Source organism: Muntiacus reevesi, chromosome 12 (assembly GCF_963930625.1).
Source record: "Muntiacus reevesi chromosome 12, mMunRee1.1, whole genome shotgun sequence".
NCBI lineage: Eukaryota > Metazoa > Chordata > Mammalia > Artiodactyla > Cervidae > Muntiacus > Muntiacus reevesi.
Window position 1 is genome coordinate 59,404,356 of NC_089260.1, and position 15,281 is coordinate 59,419,636.

At 47.8% G+C, this 15,281-nt stretch overlaps 1 protein-coding gene across 1 annotated transcript; it reads right to left on the minus strand.

The window, feature by feature from the left end:
- Window positions 1-4,147: 4,147 nt before the first annotated feature.
- On the minus strand, window positions 4,148-14,948 carry LOC136144738 (serine protease 40-like). Its single transcript, XM_065902598.1, has 6 exons — window positions 14,817-14,948; window positions 14,529-14,775; window positions 13,595-13,757; window positions 11,096-11,370; window positions 9,375-9,541; window positions 4,148-4,450 (listed from the first exon to the last, which is right to left on the minus strand). Exons 1-6 carry the CDS (start codon window positions 14,946-14,948, stop codon window positions 4,148-4,150), a joined length of 1,287 nt encoding a protein of 428 aa, XP_065758670.1.
- Between the last annotated feature and the right edge of the window lie 333 nt (window positions 14,949-15,281).

Sequence of the window (15,281 nt, forward strand, 5' to 3'; positions counted from 1 at the left end):
CAGAGATGACATGGTAGTACTGGGTTGCATTCTGAAGAGCTGCTGCAAACTTCATGTAGCATTCTACATTCGGGTCCTGCCCCTCTCACACTAATGGTGCCTCCTCAAATAAATAAAATCCCCCTGCCATTTCCTGCATCATGAATCTCTTCAGTTCTTCAGATACCTCTTCTTTTTGTCTCTTTCATCCTTTCTTTGGTAATGTACACAAAAGCACAATCACTTGTAGAGAATGCACGCACCAGACACATGAACGAACTTATGTGATTGGACACGTAAACACACATCCACAACACTAAACGTTCATGACTTGAAGCTTCGTATGTAGTGGACTTACTGTAACCTATAACACGCAGTCTGTTGTATTTCTCATGTGGCAGTCACACTCAGCGTGTAGCTGTGTCAACACGTGAGCTATTCCCCACGGTTAACAGCTACTCTGTCACTCTGGAGCAGTGCACTGGAGAAGGACTGAGGTCCCAATGAGTTTAAGGAGAAGGGAGGGTGTCCCCAGAGCAGAGGGACCCAGGCATCAAAGGGTCGCTCTTATGCTTTCTTCAGTACTGGCTCTACCAATCAGCTCCTATAGTCAGGGCTTCAACTGTTAGCCTTAGAATAAATCGCTATGGAAGGATCAAATATCCCTCGTAGCAATGCCCCTGTCTTTGAGGGTAGAAATAAGGGGATGGAGGGCAAAAGCTCAAAGGTGGATGGTGGGACCTACACACCTGTTGACATGGCCACCCTGAAGCACAGTGGCAACAGAGGAGGATTATGCAGCATTTATCATGAGGATGTGTGTGTGGGGTGTAGGAGCAGAGCATGTGAAGAGATGGACTCTTCAAGTCAATCCTCTCACCTCCTTGCTTTCTCCCTGCCGGCTACAGATCACTCCAATTTCTCTGGTTTTTCTCTTGATTTTGGTTTCTGAAATCTACATTTTCTTGCCACCTCCCCAGTTCATCCAGGGTTGTTTCTGGGGTGAGAGCCAGAAGCTTATGGGAAGCTCCTGCTGGCATGTCTAGTGAAACCCACCTCAGGGGCCTCTCCTGGCCTGTCCCCCAGACCCAGAGTCAATTATTCTTACAGATCTGCCTTCCACTCTGCCCTCAGTTTTATTTGGCATCTTTCTTTGCCAAGGACCAGAGGGAATTCTGAGCCCCATTTGGGACAGTCAGTCCTGAGAGAGTCAGGGCCTGAGGAGTCTGTGAGGGGCCTTCATTGAGAAGGGAACAGAGGTTTCCAAGCACTCTCAAGATGTCAGGGCTGGAATTCCTGTTCCACTGTTGACCACTCAGGGCCACAGACACCGTCACTTACCCAGACTAAGCCTTGTGTCCCTAACTATAAAAAGTTGAAAGGTTGTTGCTGAGCCATGAAAGACGCTGGGATTCCTGGCCTCCAAAGGAGAGGAATTCAATCCAGGGCCAGTGATGAGGCTTGATCATGCAGAGCTTTTGTGTGATAAAGTTTTATTAAAGTATAAAAGAGATAGAGAAAGCTTCTGACATAGACATCAGAAGGGGGCAGAAAGAGTGCCTCCCTGCTAGTCTTTAGTAGGAAGTTATATACCTACTAGCGGGCTGCTAATTAGAGAAAGGAAATGTCTCAAAACTCAGAGAGTGAGACCAGGCCCCTCACCCACAACGTGCATTCATTGGCACAAGGTGAGTCATCCCAGGCCATAAAATGATTGACATGAATCTTGAAAGTCAGGTTTCTAAGCAAATACACAGTCTCATTAACATAGCTTAAGAGAATGTTTGCATGAGTAAAACATATTGGTTTGTCAAGGCAGTTCTGAGTCTTAGGCAGAACCAACTTGAAGAAACACAGAGTCTAAGGTAAATACATAGTTCATTAACATAGCTTAAGAAAAACATTTCCATAAGAAAAATGCATTGGTTAGCTCAAGGCTTGAGAAAAGTTAAGTTCAGGTGGAACCAGGTGTCTTCACAACAACAAAGAATTTTGAAAGAAACCTCCTTTTAATTTTGTATAGAGAAGGGAAAAAAGCCTGACTTGTAGTTTGTTTCCTCCTGCTGCGTGAGAGAGAGAGAAAAAAAAAACATCTGACACCTGCAGCCTATTTCCTCCCTTTGGAGACCCCAAGCCTTCCTGCCTGTTACCCTCTCAAAGTGACCAAACCTAGATAAATAATACTATTGACTAAAAAGATGCACAATATGAGAGTTGCAAGTTAAATTTTATTTGGGGGCAAAATGAGGACTGCAGCCTGGGAGACAGTACCTCAGATAGCTCTGAGAGACTGCTCCAAAGAGGCAATGGAGGAAGGTAAATATATAAGATTTTGGTGAAGGGGGCATTCAATGCAATCAAGCACTTACTGTGCAAAAGGTTTTCTGCTAGTCAAGAGGAGCTGATGTCACTATGAAGGGATTTAGTGCTTTTTTAGATATGAAGAGATGCAAGGATTAAGGATCGTGAAATCAGTTCCTGAAAATATGCATCTGAAGACCTGTTTCACTAGTTTCCCTGGAGCACAGAGTGCCTCACTCTCCATCCTGAATTCCCCTCAGTAGCTGTTCAGCAGCAGTAGCAGCACAGGTTTCAATCTCCTCAGAGGCAGATGGCAAATGCTGTTGTTGTTGTTTAGTTGTTGACAAAGGCTCTTGGCAAGTGCCAACTTTTGGTTAACAATACTGAGCATTGAACCTGATTCCAGGTAATAGGGAGGTGGGCTGGGATTGGAGTTGTGACTTTTCAGGTCTCCAGAGTGTCCAGATAATGTTTTTGTATCCCTTGAATTGGGGACCCAGGGAGCTTCATAAAGAAGCAGTCACATCTCTCCACGCTCCAAACAGAAACATGCTGTTGGACAGAACAGAAGTTTCCATATTTGAGAAATCCAGCAAAGCCAGCATGAGGCCTCTGTGCATTGAAAGAAAGCGATGTTTCCCAGGACTGTGGGTGGTTGAGACGGCAGATCTCACCTGACCAAGTCCTCACTTGCATCTCAGGCCCAGCAGCCCTGCTCTGCTATCTATAACTTAGCACACTGTCAGGGGAAGTCTTTCTCACTTCCAGACACTTCTGAACTGGGAACAAAATCTTTGTGTGAGTGGAAACAAGATTCTGGTGACCATGTGTGTGTGACTTCACCTGGTGTCACATGCTGGCAAGGGGCAGGGCTATTTGGGTGACAACAGGTTTGGAAAGAATTTTCACAGACCACCTGAGGGCTCTTTGGACACAGGGGACTTGCAAAGAATAGGGCTCTTCCTAGATCAACAAGGGTCCAGGCCGGGGGCTGCGGTTGTTCCTCTGAGAGCTCTGCTAACTGACTAAAATTCTGTGACCCAGATGTGCTTGCCAGGCACAGTTCAGGACATGGCTTATGGGCTTGGGGCTGGGCCAGCAAGTCCTGCGTCAGCCCAGCCTCAACCACTGCAGGGAATGGCAAGTTCACAGGGCGGTTGGAGGTTGGGCCTCTGGAGACCATCAGAGAACAGGGCTGTGGGTACAGGAAGAAAAGGCTGGAGCTGGGCCATGGAAGAGAGCTCTGACTGCTGACATGAGCCTGGCGGCCACGGTCTCTTGCTCTTTACTTCAAATCAAGCCTTTCAGACACAGCCTCCGTGGCCTATCGGCTCAGGGAAGATCTTATACCTCTAGAGGGACTGCTATGCTGACTCACTGCCCTGCAGGCCCTGGGGCATAACGCTTTGTCCCTGAGCCCTGCCAGCTCTTCTGGAAGACTCCCCTAGGAGGATTCAACTCCAAATGCAGATCATCCACCTCTAGAGTGACTGCTATGCTGACTCTCAGTGATCTGCAGGCCCTGGGGCATAACGCTTTGTCCCTGAGCCCTGCCAGCTCTTCTGGTAGACTCCCCAAGAAATATTCAGCACACAGCCCGCCAGTCACTCAGTGTCCCTGTCTTTTCCCATCTCTTCCCAAGGAGGAGCTCAAAGCACATTTGGGGTGAGGGTATGAGGTGGTTTTGATGACTCAGAAACAACAGCAGAGACTTCTTCCATTATTTTTATTTTATCAGGCTTGGAGCAGAGTCAGATTTAGGGAGGACTCAGAGTTGAACACATTTAAGTACAGCCAGTTGGCAAAAATGCAGTGGGCTTCTGAGAAGAGAGCCAGGGGGCCCTATGTGTCTGTCAGAGCCCCATCATCAGAGGAAAATCAGCAGCAGGAAGGTTTGTGAAGCCACGAGGACTAGGAAGCTCCTGGGCTTGTGGACATTGCCAAGAGAATTAAAGTTGAACAGAGCAGGAGGTTTCTCCTCAGCAGGAGCAGTTGAAGGGTCAGGATTGGGCGAGCTTTTCTGCTTCTCAGTGATCCATTGGTTGTAGTAGGAGACTTTGGTGAAAATGCTGGGGCCTATGGGCTTCTCACAGGGCGTGCTAAAGCTGGACAGCCCCATCAGATACCAGGTGTCATTTAATTTGCAGACGAGGGGTCCCCCAGAATCACCCTGAGGAAAGAGAAGGCATGAGTCATGCGGACCAACTTGGAGATGGATGGGCATTGTTCAGAAAGTGTGAGGAGAACACAGTGGAGTTTAGAAGGCCTCATGGCGAGACGGGAATATGAGTGAGTTATTAGCAGAATTACATGGGCAGTTTGAAAGGTCCAGACACAGGGGTTCCACTGCAAACCTTCTGGATCAAAATCTCAAGGGTGAGGCCTTAGAGCTCATTTCATATCTATAAGAAGAAACAGGCTCAGGATGTGAGTTCTCTTCCCTCCCAACCCATGTGAGAGAAGGTACCCTCTAATGTCCTGAAGAATGGCTGTGGCAGGCCTAGAAGCTGCCAACTACCTGCTCAGCCTAGCACTGCATCCCAACCATCATTTTTGTTGTTCAGTCACTAAGTCATGTCCCACTCTTTGTGAGCCCCACAGACTGCAGCCTGCCAGGCTTCCCTGTCCTTCGCTATCTCCTGGCGCTTACTCAAACTCATGTCTTTTGAGTTGGTGATGCCTTCCAACCATTTCAAGCTCAGTCATACCCTACTCCTCCTGTCCTCAATCTTTCTCACTGTCAGGGTCTTTTCCAATGAGTCAGCTCTTTGCATCACGTGGCCAAAGTACTGAACCTTCAACTTTAGCATCAGTCCTTCCAATGAATATTCAGGGATGATTTTCTTAAGAATTGACTTGCTCTCCAAGGGACTTTCAAGTGTCTTTTCCAGCACTACTTTCACAAGCATTAATTCTTAGGCCCTCAGCCTTTTTTATGGTTCAAATCTCATATCTGTACATGACTAATGGAGAAACCAAAGCCAGCTTGTTCACTGTCCTCTTTCACTCTCATCAAGTGGCTCTTCAGTTCAACCTCATTTTTTGCCTTTACAGCAATATCATCTGCTTATCTGAGGTTATTAATATTTCTCCTGGCAATCTTGACTCCAGCTTGTGATTCATCCAGCCCAGCATTTCACATGATGTATTCTGCATACAAGTTAAACAAGCAGGGTGACAATTTACAGCCTTGATGTACTCCTTTCCTAATTTTGAACCAGTCCATTGTTCCATGTTTTCTTCTAACTATTGCTTATTGACTTGCATGTAGGCTTCTCAGGAGATATGTAAGGTAATCTGATAGTCCAGTCTATTTAAGAATTTCCCAGTTTGTTGTGATCCACACTGTCAAAGGCTTTATTGTAGTCAGTAAAGTATGTTTTTCTGGAATTCCCTTGCTTTTTCTATGACCCAACGGATGTTGGCAATTTGATCTCTGGTTCCTCTGCCTTCTCTAAGTCCAGCTTGAACATCTGGAAGTTCACAGTTCATATACTGTTGAAGCCTGGCTTGGAGAATTTTGAGCATTACTTTGTTAGCGTGTGAGATGAGTGCAATTGTGTGGTAGTTTGGCATTGTCTTTCTTTGGGATTGGAATGAAAACTGACCTTTTCCAGTCCTGTGGTCACTTCTGAGTTTTCCAGATTTGCTGGCATATTGAGTGCAGCACTTAAACAGCATCATCTTGAAGTTCTTTGTTCATGTACTACTGAAGCCTAGCTTGAAGGATTTTGAGCATTGCTTGCTAGCCTGTGAAATGAGCACGTTTGAAAATTCTTTGGCATTTCCTTTCTTTGGGATTGGAATGAAAACTGACCATTTTGAGTCCTGTGGTCACTGCTGAGTTTTCCAAATTTACTGGCGTATTGAGTACCAGCAAACAGCATCATTTTTTAGAGTTTGAAATATCTCAGCTGGAATTCCATCACATCTACATCTAACTGTGTTCACAGTGATGCTTCCTAAGGCCCACTTGACTTCACACTCCAGGATGTCTGACTCTAGGTGAGTAATCACACCATTGTGGTTATCCAGGTCATTAAGACCTTTCTTGTACAGTTCTTCTGCATATTCTTTCACCTCTTCTTAAGCTCTACTGTTTCTGTTAGGTCCTCACCATTTCTGTCCTTTATTGTGCACATTTTGCAGGATATGTTCCCTTGGTATCTCCAATTTTCTTAAAGAGATCTCTAGTCTTTCTCATTCTATTGCTTTCCTCTATTTCTTTGCATTATTCACATAAGAAGGCTTTCTTTTCTCTCCTAGATATTCTTTGGAACTCTACATTCAATTGGGTATATCTTTCCCTTTCTGCTTTGCCTTTCTTTTCTCTTTCCTCAGCTAATTTTGAGGCCTCCTCAGACAACCATTTTGCCTTCTTGCATTTCTTTTTCACCTGAGGCAAGTCTACACACAGACATCACCAGATGGTCAATACTGAAATCATATTGATTATATTCTCTGCAGCCACAGATGGAGAAGCTCTGTACAGTCAGCAAAAGTAAAACCTGGAGCTGATGCTGGCCCACATCATTAGCTCCTTATTGCAAAATTGAGGCTTAAATTGAAGAAAGTAGGGAAAACCACTAGGCAATTCGGGTATGACTTAAATCAAATACCTTATGATTATACAATTGAGGGGAAGAATAGATTCAAGGGATTGGATCTGATAGACAAAGTGCCAGAAGAACTATGGACTGAGGTTCATGATACTGTACAGGAGGCAGTGCTCAAAACCATTCCACCTGAGCTTTTGCATTTGATTTACTATGGTTTCTAGTTTTTCTCAGTTTCTTGGTTAAACTTCTTTAGAAAATGCCAAGCTGCTAGATGTGCTCAGAGGAAAAGAGGTGAGGCCTATGCCGAGGCTGGCAGGATGGCTGGAATTGAAGGGAATCCCAAGGGACTTCCAGGAGAATGTGAGGAGCTTTGAGTGTGGGACGCCAAGACAGGAAGTCACCTGCCACTATGGGGCATAATGTTTCCATCTCACAGGGCAAAAAGTGGAGCCAAGGAAACACAGCACCCCTCGACCCTTCTGTATTCAGCATGGGTGTTCATTTAGAACATGACTGAGCACGTTCTGCACGTGGGAGACAAGGTGATGATGCACAACACAACATAGACAATACATTCTCCACATCTGCAGGCTCAGAGGTGAAACAGAAGTGCCCGGAGGAGGATTTTCAGAGAGCTTCTCTAAGCTAAAGCTGGAGAGATGAGCAAGGCCAGACTCTGGGAGATGCAGGCAGAGGTGGCCTAGAGTGACAAGCTCTGCCCCCAGTCCTCATCAGCCAGGAGCTGGAGGTGAATCGAGCACTTAAGGACATCCAGCAGGGAGGTAATGTGACCTAAATTGGATTCTAAATGGATGGTAGGTTGGTTCTTGGGCTGGACAGAACATAGTCAAGTGGGAGGTCACGAAACTGCAGGGACAACAATGAGGACACGACCGTGGCAGCAAGGGTAACAAAGATAGGCAAGAAATGTCAAGACACAGAATCCGCCATATCTGACCCTTCCTGTCTATCTAAGGAAAGAATGGAGCAAGGCAAGAAAAACAGGATGAGGATGAGTACTAAGGGATGGGTCTTTGGAGGGCTGGTGTCAGAAGGAGGAGAAAGGGAGCAGGAGACACCAGAGGGACCACCCTTAGAATCTGATGAAAAATGCTGCAGGCTGCGCTGCTGAGTGGGTGTGGGAGGAAGTCTGATATCTACTAGCAGCCCCAGTGAGGCTGAGGCCTTTGCTTATCTTGATAAAAGCAATGTGGGGGAATGGCAGGTGCGGATGTTTGATGAAGTGAGCTGAGGTGAGAAGGAGAAGTGAGCAAGAAAGAGAAGGCAGGTGCAGACATCCTGGGACGAGCTCTGCTGGGAAGGCAGGCAGAGAATTAGGGCAGTGGGAAGAGGAGAGAAGGGTCATGTGGCATGTTTGAAGATGGCAGTATGCTTCTGAGACAGAGAAAGCACTAGAAAGAAGGTGCGGGAGGAGAGGAGAACGTGTGAGGAAGCTGGTGGGGGCACAGCCTCAGAGAAGGACATGGTTCTCCTAAGGCCGACTTTGATCATCCTCTGTCCTCTTCCCTTTCTGGACCTCGGCTCCCCCACCATAAACTAGAAGCACTGCTCTGAGTGGGAGAAGAAACTGACATTGTACACAAGCACTACCGGACTCGCAGTCCATAGTTCAGTTTGAAATAAGGGCAAAATACTTGGATAGATACTACAAAAAGGCAATACACATATGGAAAAAACCTTGCCTTCATTATTCATCAGAGAAACGCAAACTAAAAATCCTCGCAATGGTTAAAACCAAAATGTGGACAGTGTGAAGTCCTGGCGGCCACGTGGAGCAGCCATTGTCGGTGGGAGTGCAAATGTGTCCAAGCAGGGTGGAAGGCTGGTCTCCAGTATCTAGGAGAGATGAACACGTGCACATTTTATGGTATGGTAATTCTACTCCTAGCATTATACCCAACTAAAATATGAACCCATGAACATTAAAACACATGCACAAGGATGCTATTTGCGAGGGTCTCAAGCAGAAACTACCCAAATGCCATCAACACCAGAATGGAAAAAGAAAATGACGGTATATTCACGCAACACTAAGCAGGTAATGCTCTGCAGCAATATGACACATAACAGAAACTCCACGCAAGAGAAACAGGACTCACACACACAATGGTGCCTGAAGGGGACTGAAAGTGTGTCTTGTGAGATTCCATTATGTCCTGACAAGCAGTTATGTTCATTTATGTCAAGGCTACTCTGGGGTAAAAGGAAGGGGTATGAGGAAGCCCATTTGGATGCTGTTTACTTGAATGTGTCAATTTCTAAAAGACACATCCAATGATACACTTGTAAAGTATGCCCTTTTCTATGTATTCTATCCTTCAACAAAGCTTCTAAAAGTTATAAAGAAAATGGAAGGAATGGACCAGCACCCTTTGAGGGCTTCTGTGCTTCAGCTCTGATGCATCGTTCTGGGGTGGGCCTGGGAAGAGGAAGTCAGGGACTGGGGAAGGGCTCAGAGAAGACAGGAGAGGGGACAGAAGCCGCAGGAGAGGAGAAGCAGCCCGTGTTACTTACTCGGCAGACAGACTTTCCTGTCAGGTAGTCTGCAGCACACAACATGCCGTCCTTTACAGCAATTGTTTGGTTGCTCGTTTCTGGCGGTTTCAAAATCGATTCACAAAATGAATTATCCAAAAAGCCGACCTCTGCTTCCTGCAGTGTTTTGGGAGTAGTTAGGAACTCTGCAGGTGAAGGGAGAGGGGTTCAGATGTGGAGTGGACCCTGAGAGAGAGAGACCAGCTCGCTCCCTAACCTTCCTGCTAATAGAGATGCTGCCAGTTCTAGTTGCCAGGATTGGGGAAGCCTTCAGTGGATGTGCAACGATGAGGGGGAAAGATACCTTGCAGATGAAACAACAAATGTGAGGGACCCATGGTGGGGAGGATGAGGAGGGAAGTCATTGTGGCTGCAGTGGGTACAGTAGGGGGTGAAAAAGATAAGGCAATATCATAGTGGAGTCCAGAGCAAGCAGGGCCTCCTCACCAGGAGGTGGAGCTTGAATTTCATTCTAAGCACACGAGGAAACCACTGAAGGATCTGCTTATCTTTAAAAAACAACTAATCTGGCTGCCCTGTGGAAGCAGAAGCAGAGGCATAGAGGGTGGAAGCTGGGTCTTGGCTTGGCCAAGGCGTTGCAGTGCCTCGTGCTGCTTAGGCGGCTTGAAAAACGAGGCATGGCTCTGCCTCCTAGAGGAGCACACGTCTAGGGACACTGTCCATGCTGGTGCTAGTTCTAGATCTTGTTCACAGATCGGAGGCACCCTCCTGTGGCAGCACAGGGTGCTGGTGATGGTTGGCTCCTATGCAGTGTTTGCCCCGTGTGCCTCACAAGTCACAGGGCTGGCACAGGCCCAGCATCTGTGATCAGCAGAGGGTATGGAGAGGCAAGGACAGTTATCAGCTGGGAGTCTCTTTAGTGTCAGCTGCTCCCTGTCCCGGTGGCTGCTCCAGCCTGTGACTTCCCTTCATGTCCCAACACCTACTGTCTCACCTGTCTTGGAAAATCTTTCCTGCTTTGCCAGTGGTTCTTAACAAGTGACAGCCCATCCCAGCAGATGTCTTTGGAAATGTTGGAGAGTTGGCTGTTCTCATGATGAGGCATTGTGACTGACATTTGTGACCAGGAGCAGGGATGCTGACACTGGCCTGCTCAGCAAACAAAGTCCTGCCCCAAATGACTCCACTGAAATATGGTCTGCCAAATCATGACCCTACAAATCATGTCAAATTTACATTCCACATTTTTTCACTCAATGTTATTATTTTTCTGAATCAAAGGCATTCACCCTAGTGCAAAATTCTCTGTCTAAAAATAAGCATGCCCAGCACAGCAGAATGGGTAAACTTCACTTGAGTTAAGGGATGAGGGACAAGAGATTCATTGATGTAAATGTTCTTAAGCCTTAAATGTTCCAACTTAACCTCCCTGGCCAGAGAGCAGGCCTACCTTCATTCCCTTACTGCTGCCCAAGTACCTCTACCTGCAGTGGAAGCTCAAGAGGTGTCCTGAAGGGGCTTGCCCAAACAGGACCAGGGAATCAAGTTGGATCCTGAGTAGCTGAGTCAAAGAGCTCAAGATCCTGGTTTTGAAAGTTAGATATACTCAGGCTGTTTTGAACAATGGGCTGAAGGAAACTGAAAGCATGAGAAGAGCTGGAAGGGCCCTGCAGCGGTTACTGCATCCCCTTTCCCCCTCCTCAGCCCTGGCTGTTTGTACCTGCCCTGCTCCCACTCACCTTGCTCCGTGACCATCCCCCAGCCGGTTATCCAGCAGAAGATAAGATCGAGCGACTGGATATTAGCTTCAGGGAGGCAGACGGTGCGGATGGAGTCAGAAAACTTTGCAGGATGATACAGCTGCAAGAGAGTTATGTCACTCTCCTGGAAGTAGCGTTTGTTATAGTCAGTGTGGATGAAGAGTCGGTACACTGCTGCCAATTGACTGTATGAAGTAGGTTTTTCTAGTTGGTAGTACCCCAGCAAGATTTTGTAGTCAGATGGCTTATGGGACCTGTTGTGGGAGGCTTAGTTACTACCCATATCCTCTGAGTGCTGGGCCATCATCCTTACCCTGGCTGCCTACCTCCCATCCCCTCCTCCTGGTACACACCACCATTATTCCAAAGGATTCTTCCTCCTTCTTCCCTAATATTGAGGTAGGTTTGATTGCTGTTCATAGTCTCAGGACATTTGTACTTTGAAAGCTTCTGATGGCTTACCCAGCATGTAATAGAATCAAAGGAGCAGAGCGTTTTGTGCTGGAAAGAAACTTTGGATACACATCAAGCGGTAACCCTTTAGTTTAGATGAGCAGTCCCTTAGACAGCAAGAAGGTCAAACCAGTCAATCCAAACGGAAATCAACCCTGAATATTCACTGGAAGGACTGATGTTAAAGCTGAAGCTCCAATACTTTGGCCACCAGGTGAAAAGAGCTGAGTCATTGGAAAAGACCCTGATGCTGGAAAGACTGAAGGTAGAAGCAGAAGGGAATAATAGAGGATGAGATGTTTGGATGGCATCACCAACTCAATGGACATGAGTTTGAGCAAGCTCCGGGAGATAGTGAAGGATAGGGAAGACTGGCATGCTGCAGTCCATGGGTCCCAAAGAGTTGGACATGACTTAGCGACTGAACAATAACAAACTGCACCCCTACAGTTTAGGTCAGCAGATACTTGGTTCATTCCCAGGTCTGATCAGAACACTTGGAAGTTCCCGGGGCCAGAAGTGATTCTCAGATTTCTCAGCCCAGAATAATGCACCCCTCTCCTGCCTGGACCTCGCACACTGTTTTCTCTATAAGCTGGTCCTCCTCTTTTGACAGGCACTCAACAAGTCTTTGTGGAACAAATAGAGGAGTTCATGGAATTGACTTCTCCTTGCTGCTGGAACATGAGCAACTTTCTACCTGTATGTTCTGCTTAGGCTATCTCTCTAGCCAAACTCCTCCTACAAGGCCCCTCCAACTTCAAGCCCCTCATCTGACAGCACCCACAGACTTCCTTTATTAGTGGCTCAAGATCTACTTTCTTGCATATTCTGGCCTCCCAACCTGTATCACAGGAGTTGGGCTTGTGTCTCTTTCCTGGTAGGATCAGAAACTTGAAGATGGGTTCTGCATCTCCAGTTCCCCCACAGTGGACCTCACGTGGGGCCTGGCACCGTGCTGAATGAATAAACAGGACCAAAGTAGGATCTCAAAGCCAGCTGATGCCAGCAGCTCTAGACTCCTGACTTGGAAGGTGACACTTCCACCCACTCCAGGTACAGAGCAAGCCCAGGATGCACCTGAGGAGCAGCTCACTCTCTTGACTGCCCTGTCCCATTTCTCTGGACAGAGGCCATCTGCCTCTGGACAGAGGCATCACTCTGGCCTGTGGAGATGGTGGTGACCACAGCTCCTCTTAGGCACATGCTTCAACAAAAGTGACAAGAAGAGCTGGATTCCAAAATGCCTCCAGAAAGAAACTTGCTAGTCTGTGAAAGTGGTCAAGACCCAGGGAAGCCTCTAGCAATTGCGCTGAAGATGGCCTGTGGATTGCCTGGTTGGAAGAGGGCAAAATGTTTGTCCACACTAGGACTTGCTGGATGCCCCCAGCTCTGGCAAGCCTTGGGACTATGGTTCCAATACTGAGCCTGAAGCTTGTGCCTGGCATATGACCAGAGACACTACACATCCACTGCTATTTTCACAAAAGGAAGATAAAGCTGAGATCTCGTGCACTCTCTAGACCTGGGCAAGATGTAGAAATCAGAGTCCATGTTGAGTGGGAATAATATTTAACTCCTAAGTTTAGGGAAGATGAAGAGTAGATTGGAAGCACTTAAAATGGAAGTAAAGTTCACTTCCTAGTATTTACTGATCATCACAATTAGAATTAATTTCCATTTAGCTATTTACATGCATTACATGCAACTGAGACAACGACAGCATCTTGGCAAGTATTACTAGAGTATGAAGGGGTATCCCCAGAGGGAGAATGAGGTAAATAGCCCCTGTCCTGGGATTCAGACAGGAAACTGGAGTCTAGTGAGGATCAGGGATGGCCTTCCAGGGAGAGGGGACTTCGGAGTCAAGGGCAGGGGCAACTGCACACACAGAGATCCTTGGTGGCAGCAAAACATGGTCAAAGCCTAAGAAAGAAAGACTAGGACAGCCTTCATCCCCTTCTGTCCTGCCCATCTGTGCTCCCTCCCCATCCCACCCAGCAGCAGGCTGTGGGAAAGACGTACATTTGGAAGCAGTGGGCAGCTGAGATCACCCAGTAGTCACTGATGAGGGAAGCTCCACAGATAAGCGTACCCTGGTAGAGAAGACCAGCTTGCCAAGGCCAGCGTTTGTCAACTGTGTCCTTGCCACCAGTGATCCTCCCAGTTACGGCAGTCTTCCCACATGCTGTAGAGACAGTCCCAGCCATGAGATCTCTGTGCTATGGATGCCAACTTTGGTGCCTCCAAAGGTAAGTATCCATAGGACCCAGGCCACCACAGCCCATCCTGCCACTTCAAGCTGGAAAGTCCAAGAGCCAGGGTGAAATGATTTGGCTCACATGACAAAAGGCCACCTAACTTCGCTGATTATGGTGGTGCTACAGAAGCAGCCTGTGGATCTGGAGGGGGCAGGAAGGGAGGCAGTTGCAGAGGGGCTTATCAGCACAGTAGCCAGGGCAGAGGTCCAGGTTGGGCAGTGATACAGACACTTTCCCAGACCTAGTTCACCTAACTAGCACACTGCTTTTGAAGTGCCAGGAACTGAAGCCTTCCAGAGTGATGCCACTGAGACGAGTAGAGGCACCTCTTCTCACCCATCCTCATATTCTAGAGAGACTGAGCCCAAACATGCTCTGCTTGACAGCTCTCCCTCTGAAGCGGGACTTCCTCATTCTCCAAATGAAGAGAGTATGGGGGCCAACAAGGACAGGAAGTGCAGGCCGCTGGTCCTTGGACAGAGGACAACTGAAACCTAGTAGGAAGACCTTGCAGGGAAGTGGGCTATCATTTCCTCCACCTCCATGCCCCACAGAGACTCAGGGACTCCAGAAACCACTGGGCAGGTACAGATCCTATCGGTCTACTGTCAGGGTGGAGATGGGAACAGTGGGGAGCAGAGGGAGGGGACACATGAGGGCAAGCGACCTTGACCCCCCTCACCCTCCTGCTTACTCACATGACGCGGCAGACACTGGTGATCCATCTGTGGTCCCAGCCACCTTGGTGTGCGGCAGAAGTGAGTGCAGGCAGAGCAGGACAACAGCCAGGGTGCAGGCTACCTTCCAGCCTGGCCCGGAGCCCTCGGCCGCCGGGATCTCCATCCGGCCGGTCCTGCATCTGCGATCTGACTGAGCTGACCGCGGCTCGCGTGGGCCCCGGGGCATGCTGGGAAACCGTCTCCTTGTGCGGGCCACACCCGTGACCTGGACCGGAAGGCCGGCATGCAGTTGGAGAAGCAGCTTGCCATGGGTGTCTGGAGCTCGTAGCCCCTGGTCACTGGACGGTAGTCATCGCTGGGAGTCCCCAGGTTGATGGGGGGGCAGCAGAGGGCACACAGGATCCTTCTCCAAGTGACCCCATTTAGCTGGGGAGTCATCATGGACAGCTGTGGCAGTATGACAAGGAATATATAATAATGCTCAAAGGAATATGTACTAGAAATACGTACAAGGAATAGATACTAATACTCAGAGGAATATATACTGGGAATATATACCAATGCTCAGAGGTCAGGTGCTTCTGTAAGTGTCTTCAAATGTGTCCAACTTGCTTTCAAGATCCAGTGCACTTTGCACTCATCTGTTCCTCCATCCCCCAGTCCCCATGTGATCAGGTCAGGGACACCAAAGGTAATACCCCTTTCTTAAACTCACTTGGTATTATACAACATGACATGATCATGGGATGGACAATCACAGGTCTTTCCCAC